General features: G+C 38.8%; 1 protein-coding gene across 2 annotated transcripts in view; it reads left to right on the top strand.

The window, feature by feature from the left end:
- The window catches only part of STAMBPL1 (STAM binding protein like 1), a 57414-nt gene extending 44954 nt beyond the window's left edge, over positions 1-12460 (top strand). For both annotated transcript variants that reach the window (XM_056120626.1, XM_056120625.1), the window contains 5 exons: positions 1-125; positions 2688-2825; positions 9986-10098; positions 11361-11460; positions 12139-12460. In XM_056120626.1, coding sequence (XP_055976601.1) covers positions 1-125; positions 2688-2825; positions 9986-10098; positions 11361-11460; positions 12139-12195 — 533 coding nt within the window. In that variant the 3' untranslated portion in view covers positions 12196-12460. The remainder of the gene's footprint in view (positions 126-2687; positions 2826-9985; positions 10099-11360; positions 11461-12138) is intronic.
- Positions 12461-16014: the final 3554 nt, after the last annotated feature.

Here is a 16014-nt window from a genome sequence, read left to right as displayed (position 1 = left end):
ATTTAGTAGTTGAAGGACTGCGATGTGTAGTTTTATCAAGAGATCTTTGCCACAGATTTCTGCTGCTGGCAGAATCTAATACAGTGAGAGGAATAGAAACCTGTGGAATACTTTGTGGAAAACTGGTATGGATTTTGTTTCATGTATCTTTTGTACTGAGTACTATCAGTAGGAATGACTTTCTTGTGATATCAGAGCAAAAAAATAAGCATCCTAATAGTTATAAATATTATTAAAATAATTTTACATGGTTAATTTCATAGAGCTATTATTATTAATAACATTATTCTTTTGAAAGTAGATAATAAAATTTCAGGGATACTGTAAAATCTTGTAACTATTAAATATTTGTTTAGAAACATGGTGAACTACAGGACCTCAGTTTAAAAAATCTTGTTTTTAAAATCAATGTTCCATGACAATTGTTAATTTCACATGCATTCAGCTGATTAAATATGCATTTCCCTGTGGCAGGTGTCATTTTTTTTTCTAGATACATATAGAATAAAAACAGGATTTTGTTGATTTCTTTAATTTAAGGGAATAGTTTCAACAAAGAAAAATCTTATAGCCGAGGTTCATATTTCAATGCCAAACATTTTTTTATCAGAACTATGTGATAAAAGATGATGTCAAAATAGGAGACAAAGAGAAATAATGTTTATTTTCTTCTTATAACAAAAATGAATAATGTTTCTTTGAAAGTACTATTGGATATCATTTTATTTTTTATAGTAGCACTGTAGCACTGTCTTCCCATTTTTCATCCATTTGCTCGAGCGGGCCCAGTAACGTCTCCATCGTGAGACTTGTTGTTACTGTGTTTGGCATATCAAATATGTTATGGGTAGCTTGCCAGGCTTTGCCGTGAGGGCGAGATACTCTTGGTAGTTTGACAGGTTCTCTGAGAAATGCCCTACTGCTGTGCTATAGATCCAGTAGAGGTACATTTTTCAGTCCAAATGGTCTAGCGTGGTCAGTGATTAGTTGAATAGCATGTTTTATCATACACATTTTCCTGCTATGGTATCTCCATAAAGGTAACATTTCTTTTCCTTGTCTCTTTAATTGTATGTAAATCCCAAATGTATATTTCTAGGATTATAGCTTCACTTTTTTCTCCAGTAGACAAACACAGGAGAATGAACGGCATCTTCTCCCTATGACCATCTTAGCAGCCTGCCATTCATGGGGCAGAATGCTATGAATGCTTTTCTCTAAGACCTATGTTGTACCTTAATTGATTGGTCAATTGATATTTTTTTCTACCTTCTGGGTCACACCCAGCGATGCTCAGGGGTTACTACTGGCTCATGCTCTCAGGAGTTACCCTGGCGGTGCTTGGGGGGGGGGACCTTATGGGATGCTGGGAACCGAACAATGCAAGGCAAACACCCAACCAGCTATGCTATCACTTCAGGCCGGTCAACTGATTTTTTTTCTTCCTTCCTTCATCAGATAAACATGTACTCACACCAGGCACTGTGCTACGTGTTGACATTCAGTTGCCTACAATAGCCACTGTCCCTTGTCACATAACCCTTACAATGATGCTTATGAAGAACCAAATAGATGATTCATTGTAAATGGGACCAGGTGTTCTCAGTAGAGAAATAAGGCACCATGAAAATGTGTAATGGGAAACTAACCTCATCTGGGAGGGTATGGAATCTATTTCCCTAATAGGTACTTATTCTCATCTGGAAAATATATATAAAGTTAGCCAAGAAAGAAGATATGGTGGAAGAGAGTTGTAATCAAGGTATAAAAAAGCATCCAGTTTACAAGAAAGTCCCTATTAGAGAGATGATGGAGGGTTGGGAGGCTATTCACAGAACAAACTTTACTTTTCTGAGAATCCAGCCACCACTTCTCAGCAATTTTACTTCCAGTGCTTATCTTCTGCCATGGAGATACGATTAATTTTTTTGTCTCTTTAGCTAATTATAAATCCCAAATAGTCCCCTTGTCTCTTTAGCTAATTATAAATCCCAAATAGTCCCTAAATTATGAAAAATCCTAGGGCGTTCCTCAGTACTGACAGAAAGTCACTTGAAATGAAACAAAATATAATTAATAAAATAAAGACAAAATTGTCAACTTTGGGTCAGGGAGATGATTCAAAGGGCTAGACACGTTTTTCATGTCAGAGCTCTAGTTTCTATCCCTAGCAATGCATGGTTCCCTAAACATTGCCAGGAGAGGACCCCAGAGCCTTGAGCTGGGAATAAGTGAGCCAGGAGTAGCCCAAAGCACCACCAATGGAGCTGAAAAACAAAACTAAAAAGAAAAGCATTGTCAACCTCACAAACCTTAAGAGTGTCTTCAGTAACACCTCATAATTACTTACCTACCTAGTTTCTTCTCTTATAAATAAATGCATAAACCAGCCTGGAGTCATACATATATATATATATATATATATATATATACACACACACACAAACATACACAAGTATATTTCAAGTGTATACATGGATTTCAAGTTCCAAACAACTACTCTCAAAGTTTTGGCATATAATATATTTTCACATTTGGAGTTTTGTTTTGAACTGCGATGGGGGTAGAAGGAAAATAAACAAGAGATGGCCACTTCCTGCGTCTGCAGTAAATATTTTATTTCTGTACTTCTGGTTTTGTTTTCTTTTTTATTTCACATGCTTCTTTTTTTGCTACTTCTTTTTCAGACACATAATGAACTTACTATCACCCACGTAATCGTGCCAAAGCAGTCTGCAGGACCAGATTACTGTGACATGGAGAATGTAGAAGAATTATTTAATGTCCAGGATCAACATGATCTCCTCACTCTGGGCTGGATCCATGTATGTTCTACCTTTTACTTAATCTGTGTGTGTGTGTGTGTGTGTGTGTGTGTTGCTGTTTTCTTCTCTGAGAAGGTGTAGCTGAAAATATTTTCAAAGGTGATAAATGTCATCAAGCTAAAATATCTTTTTCAGTGTTAAAAATTGTGTCTAAATTTATCAAATCTAGATTTAAAGGGGATTTTATATGCTGTTTTTTACCATTCAAAGTGAAAAGAGAGAGAAACATTTGGAGATTAGGTGACTTATTTCAATGATTTTTTTTACAGTCTGAAGAAGTCTAGACAAGTTTTTAGCTAATTTGTTTAGATAAGTATTAATGTTTAGTTTTTCTTTTTCTCTGAACTAAGTATGACAGCTATGATTGTGTATATGTGTTTGCATGTGTGCGTGCGTGTGTGTGTGTATGTGTGTGCGCGTGTGCACCTTGTTTTGTTTTGGCTCATATCCACTAGTACTCAGGGACTACTTCTGTCACACGTCAGAGTTGCTCCTGGTGGTGCTCTACAGACCATGTGGCGCCCTGGGACAAACCGAGGCCTCCTGCAAAGTTTGTTCTGTAATCCTTTGAATTTTCTCTCCACCCCCTAAGAAGAATTATTTTAAGAAAATTTCTAAAATTGTTTCTTCTTATTCAGTTGGATTGAGAAATAATTGACATATATCACTGCATAACTTTAAGGTATAAAGTGTGAAGATTTGATTTACAGGGGTCAGAAACACATTGTTTGAACCTGGAGAGACTACAATGGGTAAGGTGCTTGCCTTGCACACGGCCAACTCAATTTCCAGCCCTGGCATATCATATGGTCCCCTGATCCCTGCCAGGATGAATTTCTGGGTGCAGAGCCAGGAGTAACCCCTGAGCATGGCTGAGTATGCCCCCCAAGCAAAAAACAAACAAAAAATATTTGATTTACATATATTGCGTAAACCTACATTATAGGTTTAGTTAACATACATTATCTCCTACAGATACAAAAAAGAGAAAAGAAAAAATATATATAAACAGTCTCTCTTTCTGATGAGAACTCAAGATTAACTTATTTTCTTATGTATCATGCAGCAGTATTAGCTTTAGTCATTGTGTTTTATATCACATTCCAAGTAATTACTTAATTTATAAATGGGAGGTTGTATCTTTGCCCCCCCTTTCTCTATTTGCCCTCCCTCTTCCCATCTTAAAAATATTTCTTTAAAACAGTGTTTTCCCAGGGTGAGGTAAACTACTCCTCACCCAAGGATCCAGCAGAGGGGTGGCTGGTGCATTTGGGAGTCAAGTTCTGTTTGTTTGCCAAAGGCAGATTTCCACACTGTTCTGAAAAGAGGGAGTCTGTCAAATAAGTTTGGGAACCTCAGTATCATACACATGTCTGTATCTATTACTGAGGAAACAGACACTCCACCACACTTGTACAGACCATGGAATGCAGAATAGGAGTAGAGTCAAAGAAATGAGGGACAAAATTATTGTATTCCAAATTTTACTAGATCATCGGAGGAGCAGGAAGGGGATGATAATCAAGGGAACCTAAATTTCAGCTTTGTTAAGCATTCCATATAGGAATATCATAAGTGTTTTTAGTCTAAACTTTTTCATCCATAATATAGAGCTCATGGTAATTGATTTCAAGTGATGGTGAATATGAAATGAGATAATGTCTGTACATTTTTTTTACATTGTTCTAGGAATTCAGAAAATGGTAACTATTATATCGATGATAGTACTATATTTCCTTGTGCATGTTTCAGTCTATCTGGTAAGCTATTTTTTCCATTTAGTCTTAGACATCTGGGCCTAGGGAAGGAACAAGTTGTTCCTGTTATGGACTATTGGTCAGAATTTCCAGGCACATCTTAGAGACCTCCACAATATCCTAGAAAGTGATATATAATCATTTTTAAAAAATTATCTGCAGTATAGAGAAGCACTGAGTAGAATGTGTGCACATGCACACACACACACACACACACCAACTTGCTGAAATTATAGACATTATTTGATTTAAATTAATTTTTCTGTAACAAGATTGAATTTGAAGGTCAAATAAATCTTAGGAAAGATTTTGAAAAATAAGCCAAGAAAAATTACACTTAGGTTGAAAATCCCATTAACTTATCTTACAAAATATTTCAAAATTAGAAACAAATGTTTATCCTTTATGACTTATGCATGTAATGTAAACAATAATGAATTTGAGTCATTTAAATAATGAATTTGGCCTAACTAGAACTTTAGGAATTTGCTTTATTTATTATTATTATTTATTTATTTTTTCTTATGTAGGAGTACTGCTATTTATTCAGCCACTGATTAAGCAGATTGAATTGGACATGAACTCCACCTTATTTTTTTTTCATTTTTATAATTTTATTTATTGAATTACCATGAGAGCAGTTACAAAACTTTCGGGTTTAAGTCTCAGTCATACAATGAAACAACCGTTCTTTCACAAGTGCCCATTCTCCACCCCCAAAAACCCCAGTATACCCCCATCTCACACCCTCCCCCTTCCTGAGGGGCAGATGATTTCCACATTACTCTTTCTCTACTTGATTACATTCAGTATTTTGACACCAGACCCACCATTATTATTTGGAATTTTACCCCAACACTCAGATCTGCTGAAAAGCAACAGTAGACAATTTGTTTTCTATTGCTGGTTATGAATACCATATGATATCGCGTGGCTGCAGTAGTGGCCGTGCGATTTTGAAATTCCAAAATTTTAACAATTAAATCTGGAGGGATTTATGCCCAAACCTGCTGGGTTCTGAGATTTGTTCCTGAGTCTCTGGGATCATGGCCATTAAGCAGCTTTATCAGGAGCCAGAGAGGCCATTCGTGGGTGGTGACTCAGGATCTTGTTGGGAAGGGGAGGAAAGGGCCGGCTCCACCCATGTCCCATGAGGCCCCATATGTCTTGTCACTGAGGGCCCAAACCTGACTGTCCAATGGCCTCTGGAAGATGGTGGCCACCGAGCCACCTAGGGGGAGCAGGTGGAGGGACAGCACCCTTTCCCCCTTGGGGTGGCCCGGCGACAGTAACCTACTGCAGGGTCTGGACGCATTTCTGCCAAAAGCTACTGGGTTCCGAGATTTGTTTCTGAGACTCTGGGATCATGGCCGTTAAGCAGCTTGATCAGGAGCCAGAGAGGCCAATCGTGGGCAGCGACTCAACGTCTCGCTGGGACAGGGAGGAAAGGGCTGGCTCCACCCCCATCCCATGAGGCCTCGTGTGTCTCGTCACTGCAGGCCCAAACCTGACTGTCCAGTGGCCTCTGGAGGATAGCGGCCACTGAGCCACCAGGGGAAACAGGCACGAAACCTATTCCTACAGCGGTGGCCCAGTGCCAGTAGTCTACTGCAGGCACCAAACACATTTCTGCCAAAAGCCGTTGGGTTTTGAGATTTGTTTCTGAGTCTCTGGGATCATGGCCAGTAAGCGGCTTGATCAGGAGCCAGAGAGGCTGTTCGTTGGCAGCGACTCAGGGTCTCATTAGGGCGGGGAGAAAAGGGCCGGCTCCACCCCCATCCCGTGAGGCTCCGCATGTCTTGTCACTGTGAGCCCAAACCTGACTGTCCAATGGCTTCTGAAAGATATATAATACCTTCCACTAGGGGGAGCAGGTGGAGAGACAGCACCCTTTCCCCCCTGGGGTGGCCCGGCAACAGTAACCTACTGCGGGGTCTGGACGCATTTCTGTCAAAAGCCTCTGGGTTTTGAGATTTGTTTCTGAGTCTCTGGGATCATGGCCATTAAGCAGTTCGATTACAAACCAGAAAGGCCATGCCTGCAATAATATAGCTGAGCCGGAAGTGGTTTGTAAGTGTGTATCCCACATACCTAACTTCTGGTCATTTATTTTCTTGGTAAACTTTGCCCCAAGTTTTTGGGTTCTGGCCAAGGGCACAGCAGCAATTTTGGGGTATCTGGAAGTCTGAAGGCACCATCAGGCTGCTGATGCACTTGCCTCACAGGTACAGATTGACCTGCTGGTGGCAACATACCCCCTAGGAATTTGCTTTTTAAAGTGTAGTTCACCATATCAAATTGTTGTGGTTCAGTAAAAAGAAAAATATTTCTTAACCTCAGTGATTTTATTACCTTGAGGATTTATATTAAGCTAATAAAAAATTCTATAGTTAGCTTTTTTCAGATACAAATTAGTCATTGGAAATAATTTGAATCAGAACCAGACATGGTTAGATGTAGATTTGTCCTGACTAGTTCGATGACTAGTTCTATTATATTATCTTCTGCTCAGCTCAGTTTCTTCATCTTTAAAATGAAAACAATAACAGGACTTAGCTCATCTTCTTGTAAGAATATAATGAATGGAGCTGAAGAGATATTTCAAAGACTGGAGCACATATGTTGCATTTTGGAGCTCCAGGTTCCATCATATGCCCCATGTGTCTACTGAGCAACTTCTGAGTACAAGGACAGTGAATAACCCCAGAACATCAAAATGTGATCCCCAAAGAAAGAATATGTGGAAATTGATTGGTTCAGTTGTATTAAATCTTATCTCCAACTGTCATCATTATCACCACTACCATCATCATCAACATCATTACTTCCACAGAGTGGGGATGGATACCTATTCATGGTGTGTAATGATTCCTCCTGGCAGAAATAAAGGGCTCGCCAATACCTTTTGGTATACATTTTATTCTTGAAGTACATTGATAGGCTGAGTGAGCTCTTTGCTAATCTGCTTGCTGCCTCCTCGGTCTCGTCTTATTTTGAACATTTTTTCTTTTCTCATAATAGCATAAAAGACTCTTATTGTGCTAATGGATGGGTTTCTGGGGACCAGTCCTGAGTGAAGCAGGGATGTTCAGGAATTAAGTAAAGAGACATAAATAAGAGAGAAAAAACTTGGGATAAAGGGACTAACAGCTTCATGGACTGAGAACCCCTACTGTCCTCCATGAATAGTATTTATTGCTTAGAACCAATACTCATTAAAAGGAAAAGAACAACATTCTTTGGTCAAGCTCCTAACAATCATTATCTATCTAGGTTAGACTATTACATATCTGAAGATGTTAGTTTATTGGGATAAACATAAATATAAAGGACTTTCTTATGGGGAAATTCTTCCAGAAGTGGAAACAGAGATAAAGCAGACAGGACCGTGACAGTGTAGGCATTCCAGGACAGCATTCCATATTTGGACCCCACCATTCTGGATTCTGGTTCCCAACAAAAGGTTTCATTAAATCAGATAACTGACAGTCATACTTTCCTCCTCACGCCTTCATCTAAGATTCATATTTTAAAAACTAAAATAGTTTTTATTCCTCAGTTGATCTAGGTCATTGCAGATCAAGAGTTATTCTTTCCTTGAAGAACATGTATCTCTCTGTGAATAGATATCAATGACTTTCCCTTTATTCTGGTAAAGTAGAAAGAAGTTTTTTAATCTTTTATTTCTCCAAAAGATAATAATTTTATATAAATGTCTGAAGTTATTTCATGGGTCAAAACCCTTCAGTTAATACAATGTTAAAATGACAACAGCAATAAACACAGTAATAATATATACAATAACAGCTAATGATCCTTCCACCTTTCTATATGATTGGTACTTTATAAGAATTTTTATTTGGTACTGTGTAAGAATTCTTATAAAAATACTTACAATGTGCTTGATACTTATAAGAATTCTTATAAGTGGTTCAGTCATATAATGCTCATATGAGAAATGTATGCCTGATCCCCTATGTAAACAACTTTGTAAATCATTGTGTCTAAATAAAAAATTAAATTTTTAAAAAAAATGTGTCAAGGATGAAGGCTAAGGGATGGGAGGGAACCTGGAGACTTTGCTGGAAGAAAACTGACACTGGGGCAAGATTGGGATTTGATTTTGAATTTAATTTTGAATTCGATTTTGATTTGATTCAAATTCAAAGAGACCAACAGAGTGGGCCATAATCAAATGCTCCTTGTATAAGAAGAGATTAGCACATGGCTCAGTGCAGAGAATGAAGATCATGGAGTGACACAGGGAGACAAGGGAAGAGCCACCTCAAGAAAACAAAACTGCCAACACTAATTTCTTTACCTTCAATCATCTAGAACTGAGGGGAAAATTAGTTTGGTTTCTAGTCTCCAGGATTTTGTTGTGGAAGCCATAACAAATTAATCCTCCATATGTCTGAAACTCAACTATGAATGACTTTGAATATCACAGGGCCTTAAAAATGTTTTTAATTAAAAAAAGAAATTCTTATAAGTATTTTTATAACAATTCTCATTTAATTTTTATGACCATACCATGAATAAAATGGTTATTATCCCTATTTTAGAGTTGATGAAATAGACATGAAAAAGTTAAGCAACCTTCTAGGTATCAGGCAATGAGTGATGAAGTCAGTTTTCAGAGTACAAGCCAAGGACCTTGATTTTCTTAATTAAATGGTAACATTCCTTTATCAAAGGTCACTGGGTTATACTGTGAATATTAAAATCATGACAGATGCACATATTTTTCAAATTCAAATAGCAATTCTTCCTTGTCTTTCAAAAGCACAAATTTGTATGTAGCCAAAGACTAAAAGAGTTTTTCTGTTTTCAAATATGTGATTAATCTCCCTTTGCTTCTCACCCTGTGGGTATTAATTAACTTGCTGTGTGAAATGATTCCCAGCCACTTTGATCAACTTGGAGCATTTGGTAGGGCATAGGGTTCCACAACAGCAAGCAATGTGTGGTGAGTCTAGGAGAAATGTTGTGTCCACAGTTTTGCATTTAAGTGCCTCTGAGTTTCCAGTCAGTTATCCTCCTTTTCAACTCTGTGACCATGGGCAAGTAAAAAACTCCCCAAACATCAGAATCCTTGTACATAAAATCAAGATAAGATAGTTAGAATCTTGATTTGTGATGATTGAATGAGACTCTGAAACTTCTAACAAATAAAATTTTAGTTATGTCTTTTCTCGTGAGCCAATCCCAGGAATCTCCTCTCAAAGCTATAATAACCCCAAACGGGCAGGAAGAGAAAGATGGTGATGACAGAGTTCAAAACCCATATTGGCTTAATGACGGTGAAAAGGCAGATTAAATAACTAGATTTTCTTTTAGAATAACTGTGACCCTGACTGAGACTGATGGACCTTAATAGAGTGTCCACTCTTCTTTGTACAGACACACCCAACCCAAACTGCATTCCTGTCCAGCGTTGATCTTCATACTCATTGCTCCTATCAGCTCATGTTGCCAGAGGCGATTGCCATTGTTTGTTCACCAAAGCATAAAGAGTAAGTGTAATTGTGAAGAATAGTCACTGTTGAGTGGCCCCAAGTAAGGCTTTGTTAGAGGCTGGCTGTTTTCAGGTGTTTTCAGCATACACACTCTTGAGCAAAAAGAGATTAGTGTCAGCAACTTCATCACCTATAATCCTTCAATCTTGGTTGGTTTTTGGTTTTGTTTTTGTTTTGTTTCGTTTTTGGTTGGGAAGAGCAGGCTTTTGACCAAACCCAGAGTTGCTCAGGAGTGACCTGGCTCTGCTCTCAGGGGCAGACTCCTGGTGGTGCTTAGGAGACCATATGTGGTGGTGCTAGGAATCTACTGAAGGCTGCTGCATCCAAGGCAAACATCTCAACACCTTTCTCTCCAGTATTTTGCTTTCTACCAAGTTCTGTGGTAGAAATGCTGCTTTACTTTCTTAGTGTGACCCCAAGGAGCTAAAGAGATAGTACAGGGCCGGAGTCACTTACCTTGCATACAACTACTCCACTTTGATTCCCAGCACCGCATATGGTCCCTCAAACATCACAGAAGTGATCCTTTGAAGCACAGACCCAGAGTAGCCTTGAACAAGGCTGGTGTGGCCCTCAAACAGAATAAAACAAACAACAAAAATCATGCCCTCTAGATGGATAAACTGGATGTTATTCCCATTTGCCTTTCAAATCTTGGATGTATTGCAGAAAATTTTTCCAGACTTTGCTTCATTAATTCCAAGTTTATCAGTTTGGGAGACAGTTCTGTGCAGTGATTATGAGCAGAGGCATTAGATAAACATATCATGCTCCAACTTCTGGTGTTATGTCTGGCAAGACACTTGACGACTGTGAGCATCTTTTCATCCAGCATTCTTACCCCGTCATGTTCTGAGGTGAGGGTGAAGCTAGCCAGTAGTCTATGTAAAGGGATTCACCTAATACCTGAGACCACAGCTATCATTATAAACAGCATTGACATTATTTGAAAAAATTAGAGGAACGCACCCAAAACTTCTTCCACCAGCATCTTGGCTTTCCCTCCAGGGTCACCCAATAGCGCCACTGCCACTTCCCCTTACCGTATGCAGGTACTTGGAAATAGCTTTGACTCCTCCTAGACATCTCTCCTCTAAACTGACCATGAAAAGATTAGTTTAAAATATTACCATGGAATTCCCAGTCTATGATTTCTTTCTCCATTCCATTTAAGGGACATGTATGCTTGTGCCATTCAAATAAAGCATCTGAAAAGTTCATACTTAATGTTTGTAACTTTTTATTGTCCTGAAATATAGCACTGGCATCTTCAGGCTCACCAATGCAGGCATGCTTGAGGTTTCAGCTTGTAAAAAGAAGGGCTTTCACCCACATACCAAGGACCCTAGGCTGTTCAGTGTGAGTAGATATGTTGTATATTTTTTGGTGGATTTTTAAAACTTTTTTCCATTTTTTTAGGAGAGAGTATAATGTACTATAAAATACTTGAGTACTTCATTTACAATTTTCTTATCTCAGGCAATTCATTAACTTTTGTACTTCTGACTTCTTCTCACTGTTATTTTACTTGCAAGGGAATCTCAGTAGCCAAGGTGATTATGAATCACGTTAACCTCTCTCTATATCTGTGTCTGATACTTAATTTTATTCAGAGTCCAAGTAAGCAAACTACTTTTAAAGAGAAAATGATGTTGAATGTTACATGAATTATTTCTGCTCGATAGGACTAAAAATGACTATTTTATAACAGTTTAATTAAAACCTTAATCGTATGTTTTGTTTAGCTTTGTCTAAACTATAAAAGCAATATTACCTGACTTTCTGCCTGTACTAACAGTTTGGTTAGTGGTTTCTCTGGCTGTAAAATGAGAGAAATTTTATTTAGAAATTAGAATTTACTTTAAATTAAAATTACTTGGAAAACTATAAATATATGTACTCTTGAAAATGACTGTGTTGAAAATGACATGATTAAAATATTTCTGGTTGTAAAAATTTAAAAATTAGAAACACTATTGTAAAGACAACTAGGACTTGCATAACTCCCTCCCTAAAATTATTTTTTTCTTTTACTAGATATGCAAACATGTGTTGATAAAAGACATAAAAATTATTGTGCTGGATTTGAGGTGATGCGTTATGAAGATTATTGTGGTCGACTCTGGACACCTACCCATGGAAATGTGGCTGCTGGGTTTTCTTAAGATGTTTCCAGAAATGACTGAGATTTTATATTTATACATTTTAGATCAGAAAGTTTGATATTTATTGCTCCTGTACATTTTGGAGTTTTCTTTTTGAATTGTTCTGTCTCAAGAGAGGTCATAATGGTGTTGAATCAAAAACCTATTAATGTACCCAAATACTATGACCAGATAATAAATTGTGCTACAGAAAATGTGTTTGTTGTTTATAGAAGTGTCTGAACTCATTTTTAGAGCTTTAGATTTTTCACTTAATATTTTTTCTATTTCGATGCAATATCATCCTAAGCAGAATTCAGGGTGGTCTAATAAAGAGAGAGGGAAGAAAGAAAGAAGGGAGAAAGGGAGCTAGGGAGGGAGGGAGGGAAAAAGAAAGAAGGAAAAAGGAAGGAAGGAGAAAGAGAAAGAAAGAAGGTAGGCAAGGAAGGAAGGTAAGAAGGAAGGGAGGGAAGAATTCTGCAGTCTTTTCTTGGGGATAGAAGTGAGCAGCTTACACAGAAGAGAAGAAATATGGCAGAGTGGCAGAGACAGCATAGTGCATCCAGTGTTGACAAGTTGTCAAATCCTTGATCAGAGATACAGGATCTTAGTGTCATAGCAGGGAGCACCTCAAGATCTGGTGGCTGAGGCCCTGGGGTCAGAGCTTCTTGGAGTTCCAGAGAGAATAGGAAGAGCAACTTAGCAAATTAAAAGACAGTCCATTTTTCATGAAAAACTTCTATTGTATTACCCAAAGAAGTGGAAGAGTCTTGGCATTTTCATTTCCTTGCAAAAAGAAGCAAAGGGGAAATTTGAGAAACTGTTCTGGAAAGGGAGGATGTTTGCTTATTGCCAAGTTACAAATCATTTTAACTAGACTTCTCAGGAGAACCTGGTCAGAGAGCAGAAGAACTTTCAGAAGCAGTGACATGTCTGTCCTTCCTGGCAGACTCTGAGTCTAAAAGAACCATCCAGAGTATATAACCTCCATACTCTGGAGGAATGTGGAGCTCATGTGCCCGCACGTGTCCCTGCGTGGGTGATGTGTGACCACCGTGTCCTTCAGAGAACTTCCTTTGGAAATAGGCCCCTCCAAAATTCATATGTTGGGGTTCTAGTCCCCCAGAATCTCAGAATTTGACTGTATTGTTGTCGATTCTATACCCAGTGATGATCAGGGGCCACTAGGGCCATACCGAGGGATGTATGTGAGGCAGGGAGGTGCGGGGGAGAAACCCCAGGGCTTTACACCAGGCAGGCAGGTGATCTATCCTTTGAGTGGTCTCTCTGGCCATTAGCATGAGACTGTATTTGTAGATACTCCCTTTAAAGAGGAAATCAAGTTAAAAAGAGACCAGCACAGTGGGCCATAATCAAATGTGCCTTGTATAAGTAGAAATTACTGTTACTGTTTTTTGTATATTGAATATGCCACGGGTAGCTTGCCAGACAAGTAAGGAGAGGCTGCTAAAATTTCAGGGTTGGGATGAATGAAGATGTTACTGGCGCCCACTCGAGTAAACCCACGAACAACAGGATGACCGTGATACAGTGATACATTCATACAGCAATAAGAAGGGATTAGCAAGCACGTGGGTCAGTGAAGAGAATGAAGGTCATGTGGAGATACAGGGAGACAAGTAATAGTTAAGGAGAGACACATCAAGAAACTAAACCAGCCAACACTGATTTCTCTACCTTCAATCCTCCAGAACTGAGGGGAAAATAAATTTGGTTGCCTAGTCTCCAGGATTTCGTTGTGGCAGCCATAAAAAAATTACACAATGCTCAGTAAGAATCCACTTAATATTTTGTTTTTGTTTTCTATTTTCTCAGAGATTGAATGGAAACCTCTTAGTTCTCATGTAGAAATCCTTATCTTCTCCAGAGATCTTACATTTTTAGTAGAATTTTTCTCATGGAAAAATTGACTCTCTGTGTGTGAGTGTGTGTATGTGTCTGTGCTATCATGTTGATTAAGGTCACTGTTAGAATTGGTTCAGTATTTTCCTTCCAAATTCATTCCATGTGTCAACTAAATTAGTCGTGAGTTATTAAAAGAGTTTGTCCATAGACTGAGTTTTCTGTTTCGAAACCAGCTGCCAGGGGAATCAAATGTGGAAGCAGGAGTTTCTCTCCTTGAATGTCTTACGGAATTGTCTAACAAGAGAATGTCTTCCATGAGGAGGATACGTGAGAACTGTGGTGTGTTTGGCAATGATTAAGAGGAAAGGTAAACTCAGTAACAAGAATTTCCTTATTACCTATTGTGAAGACAACAAATAGGAAAAGAATCACCTTCTCTGTTGCTTTAAGGAACTTGTTTCCTTTCCCAGTATCTTGACCTTTCATGAAGCAAGAATATATTTCCCCTGGGCATAGATGACAAAAATATTTGATGGCTCTTAGAGATTCATCATACTGGCATCGAAGGCTGTTTTTGTTTGGGGGCCACACCCGGCAGTACTCGGGCTTACTCCTAGCTCTGTGCTTAGGGATCACACTTGACAGTGCTCTGGGACATGAAACCCAGGTCAGCCTCCAGGGCTAGCATCTTCCCCACTGTACTATCTCTCCAACCCCGTAATTATTTTATTTTTTTAAATCACTATCAGGAGAACCAAAGTTGACCGCGAAAGTTTAAACTTGTTTATTAAAACCATTCTCTGGGAGAAGCCTATTTTGGATGTTTTTGGGTGCCTGTCCTCCCAATGCATAACGTAAATTTATATTATTGGAAACCAGAGTTATTTGGGGTGAGGGTATTGCAAAACTGTCCTGAAAATATGGGTGATCATGAAAGAGTATTTGAGTCTGATTTGCAGTTGTGAGGAAGTGGAAGAAAGTTCAGGAAGAACCAGAACTCTACATTGCTGGTTTTGCCTCTGCCAATTTATGGATGGTTTGTCAACAAGACTCAAGTCCTTCACTGGACCTTTCCTGCTGAGGAATTAAGAGGAAGTGATTCAGCTAAATCTGGGAGAAGCTGCTTAGGCACTACAGCTGTTGCTCATAAAAAAGGAACAGGAGAAGGAGAAGGAGAAGAAGTCAGTCTGAGTTATAACAATGCAAAACACATTTCGCTTTTAAATGAATCTATTGGTGAAAATGGGAATGGTTGATGATGTTTGTTTGCTTGTTTGTTTTGGCCACACCCAGTGGTGCTCAGAGGCTGCACCTGGCTTGCTACTAGAAGATCTCAGCTGGCGTCCTCGGGTGCCATGACTGCTGGAGATTGAGCCCAGGCCTCCCTTATGGAAAGTCTGTGCTCCAGTTCTTTGAATTCTCTCCCTGGCTCCTGATTGGTGATTTTTGCCTAAATTATGAAAGCAATCTGGTTGAAGGGCAGGTTTCCCTTAAACTACCTCTTAGAAATCAATGAAAGTTGGCAGTCTAGGATGGAAAGAGGAGGGAGAAAAGCAAGTAAAGGGGTCAATGGGGACAAGAAAAGGATCTTTGGTAGTGGATGGCACTGGAATTTTGGTAGTGGGAGTGGTTACAATTATACACATGCATAAGTATGATGCAAAATCCCTGAAATCCATAATATTGTAAATCAATGGGAAAAAAATATCAACAGAAGATTTTGGTCTTTCTGTTCTTTAAGAAATGCTGGTCGAATGGGAGACTAAAACCCAAGGGTAGTAGAGATAAGGACCAGGAGGATTGCTCCACAGTTTGGAAGTCGGCCTCACATACTGGGGAAAAGACAGCTCAGAGAGAGAAGGGACCACCAAGTAAAGGATGCTTGGAGAGCCCGCTCAGGATG

The sequence above is a fragment of the Sorex fumeus genome, unplaced genomic scaffold (assembly GCF_029834395.1).
Source record: "Sorex fumeus unplaced genomic scaffold, SorFum_2.1 ptg000043l, whole genome shotgun sequence".
Classification (NCBI taxonomy): Eukaryota; Metazoa; Chordata; class Mammalia; order Eulipotyphla; family Soricidae; genus Sorex; species Sorex fumeus.
This window is presented reverse-complemented; position numbering and strand designations above follow the sequence as displayed.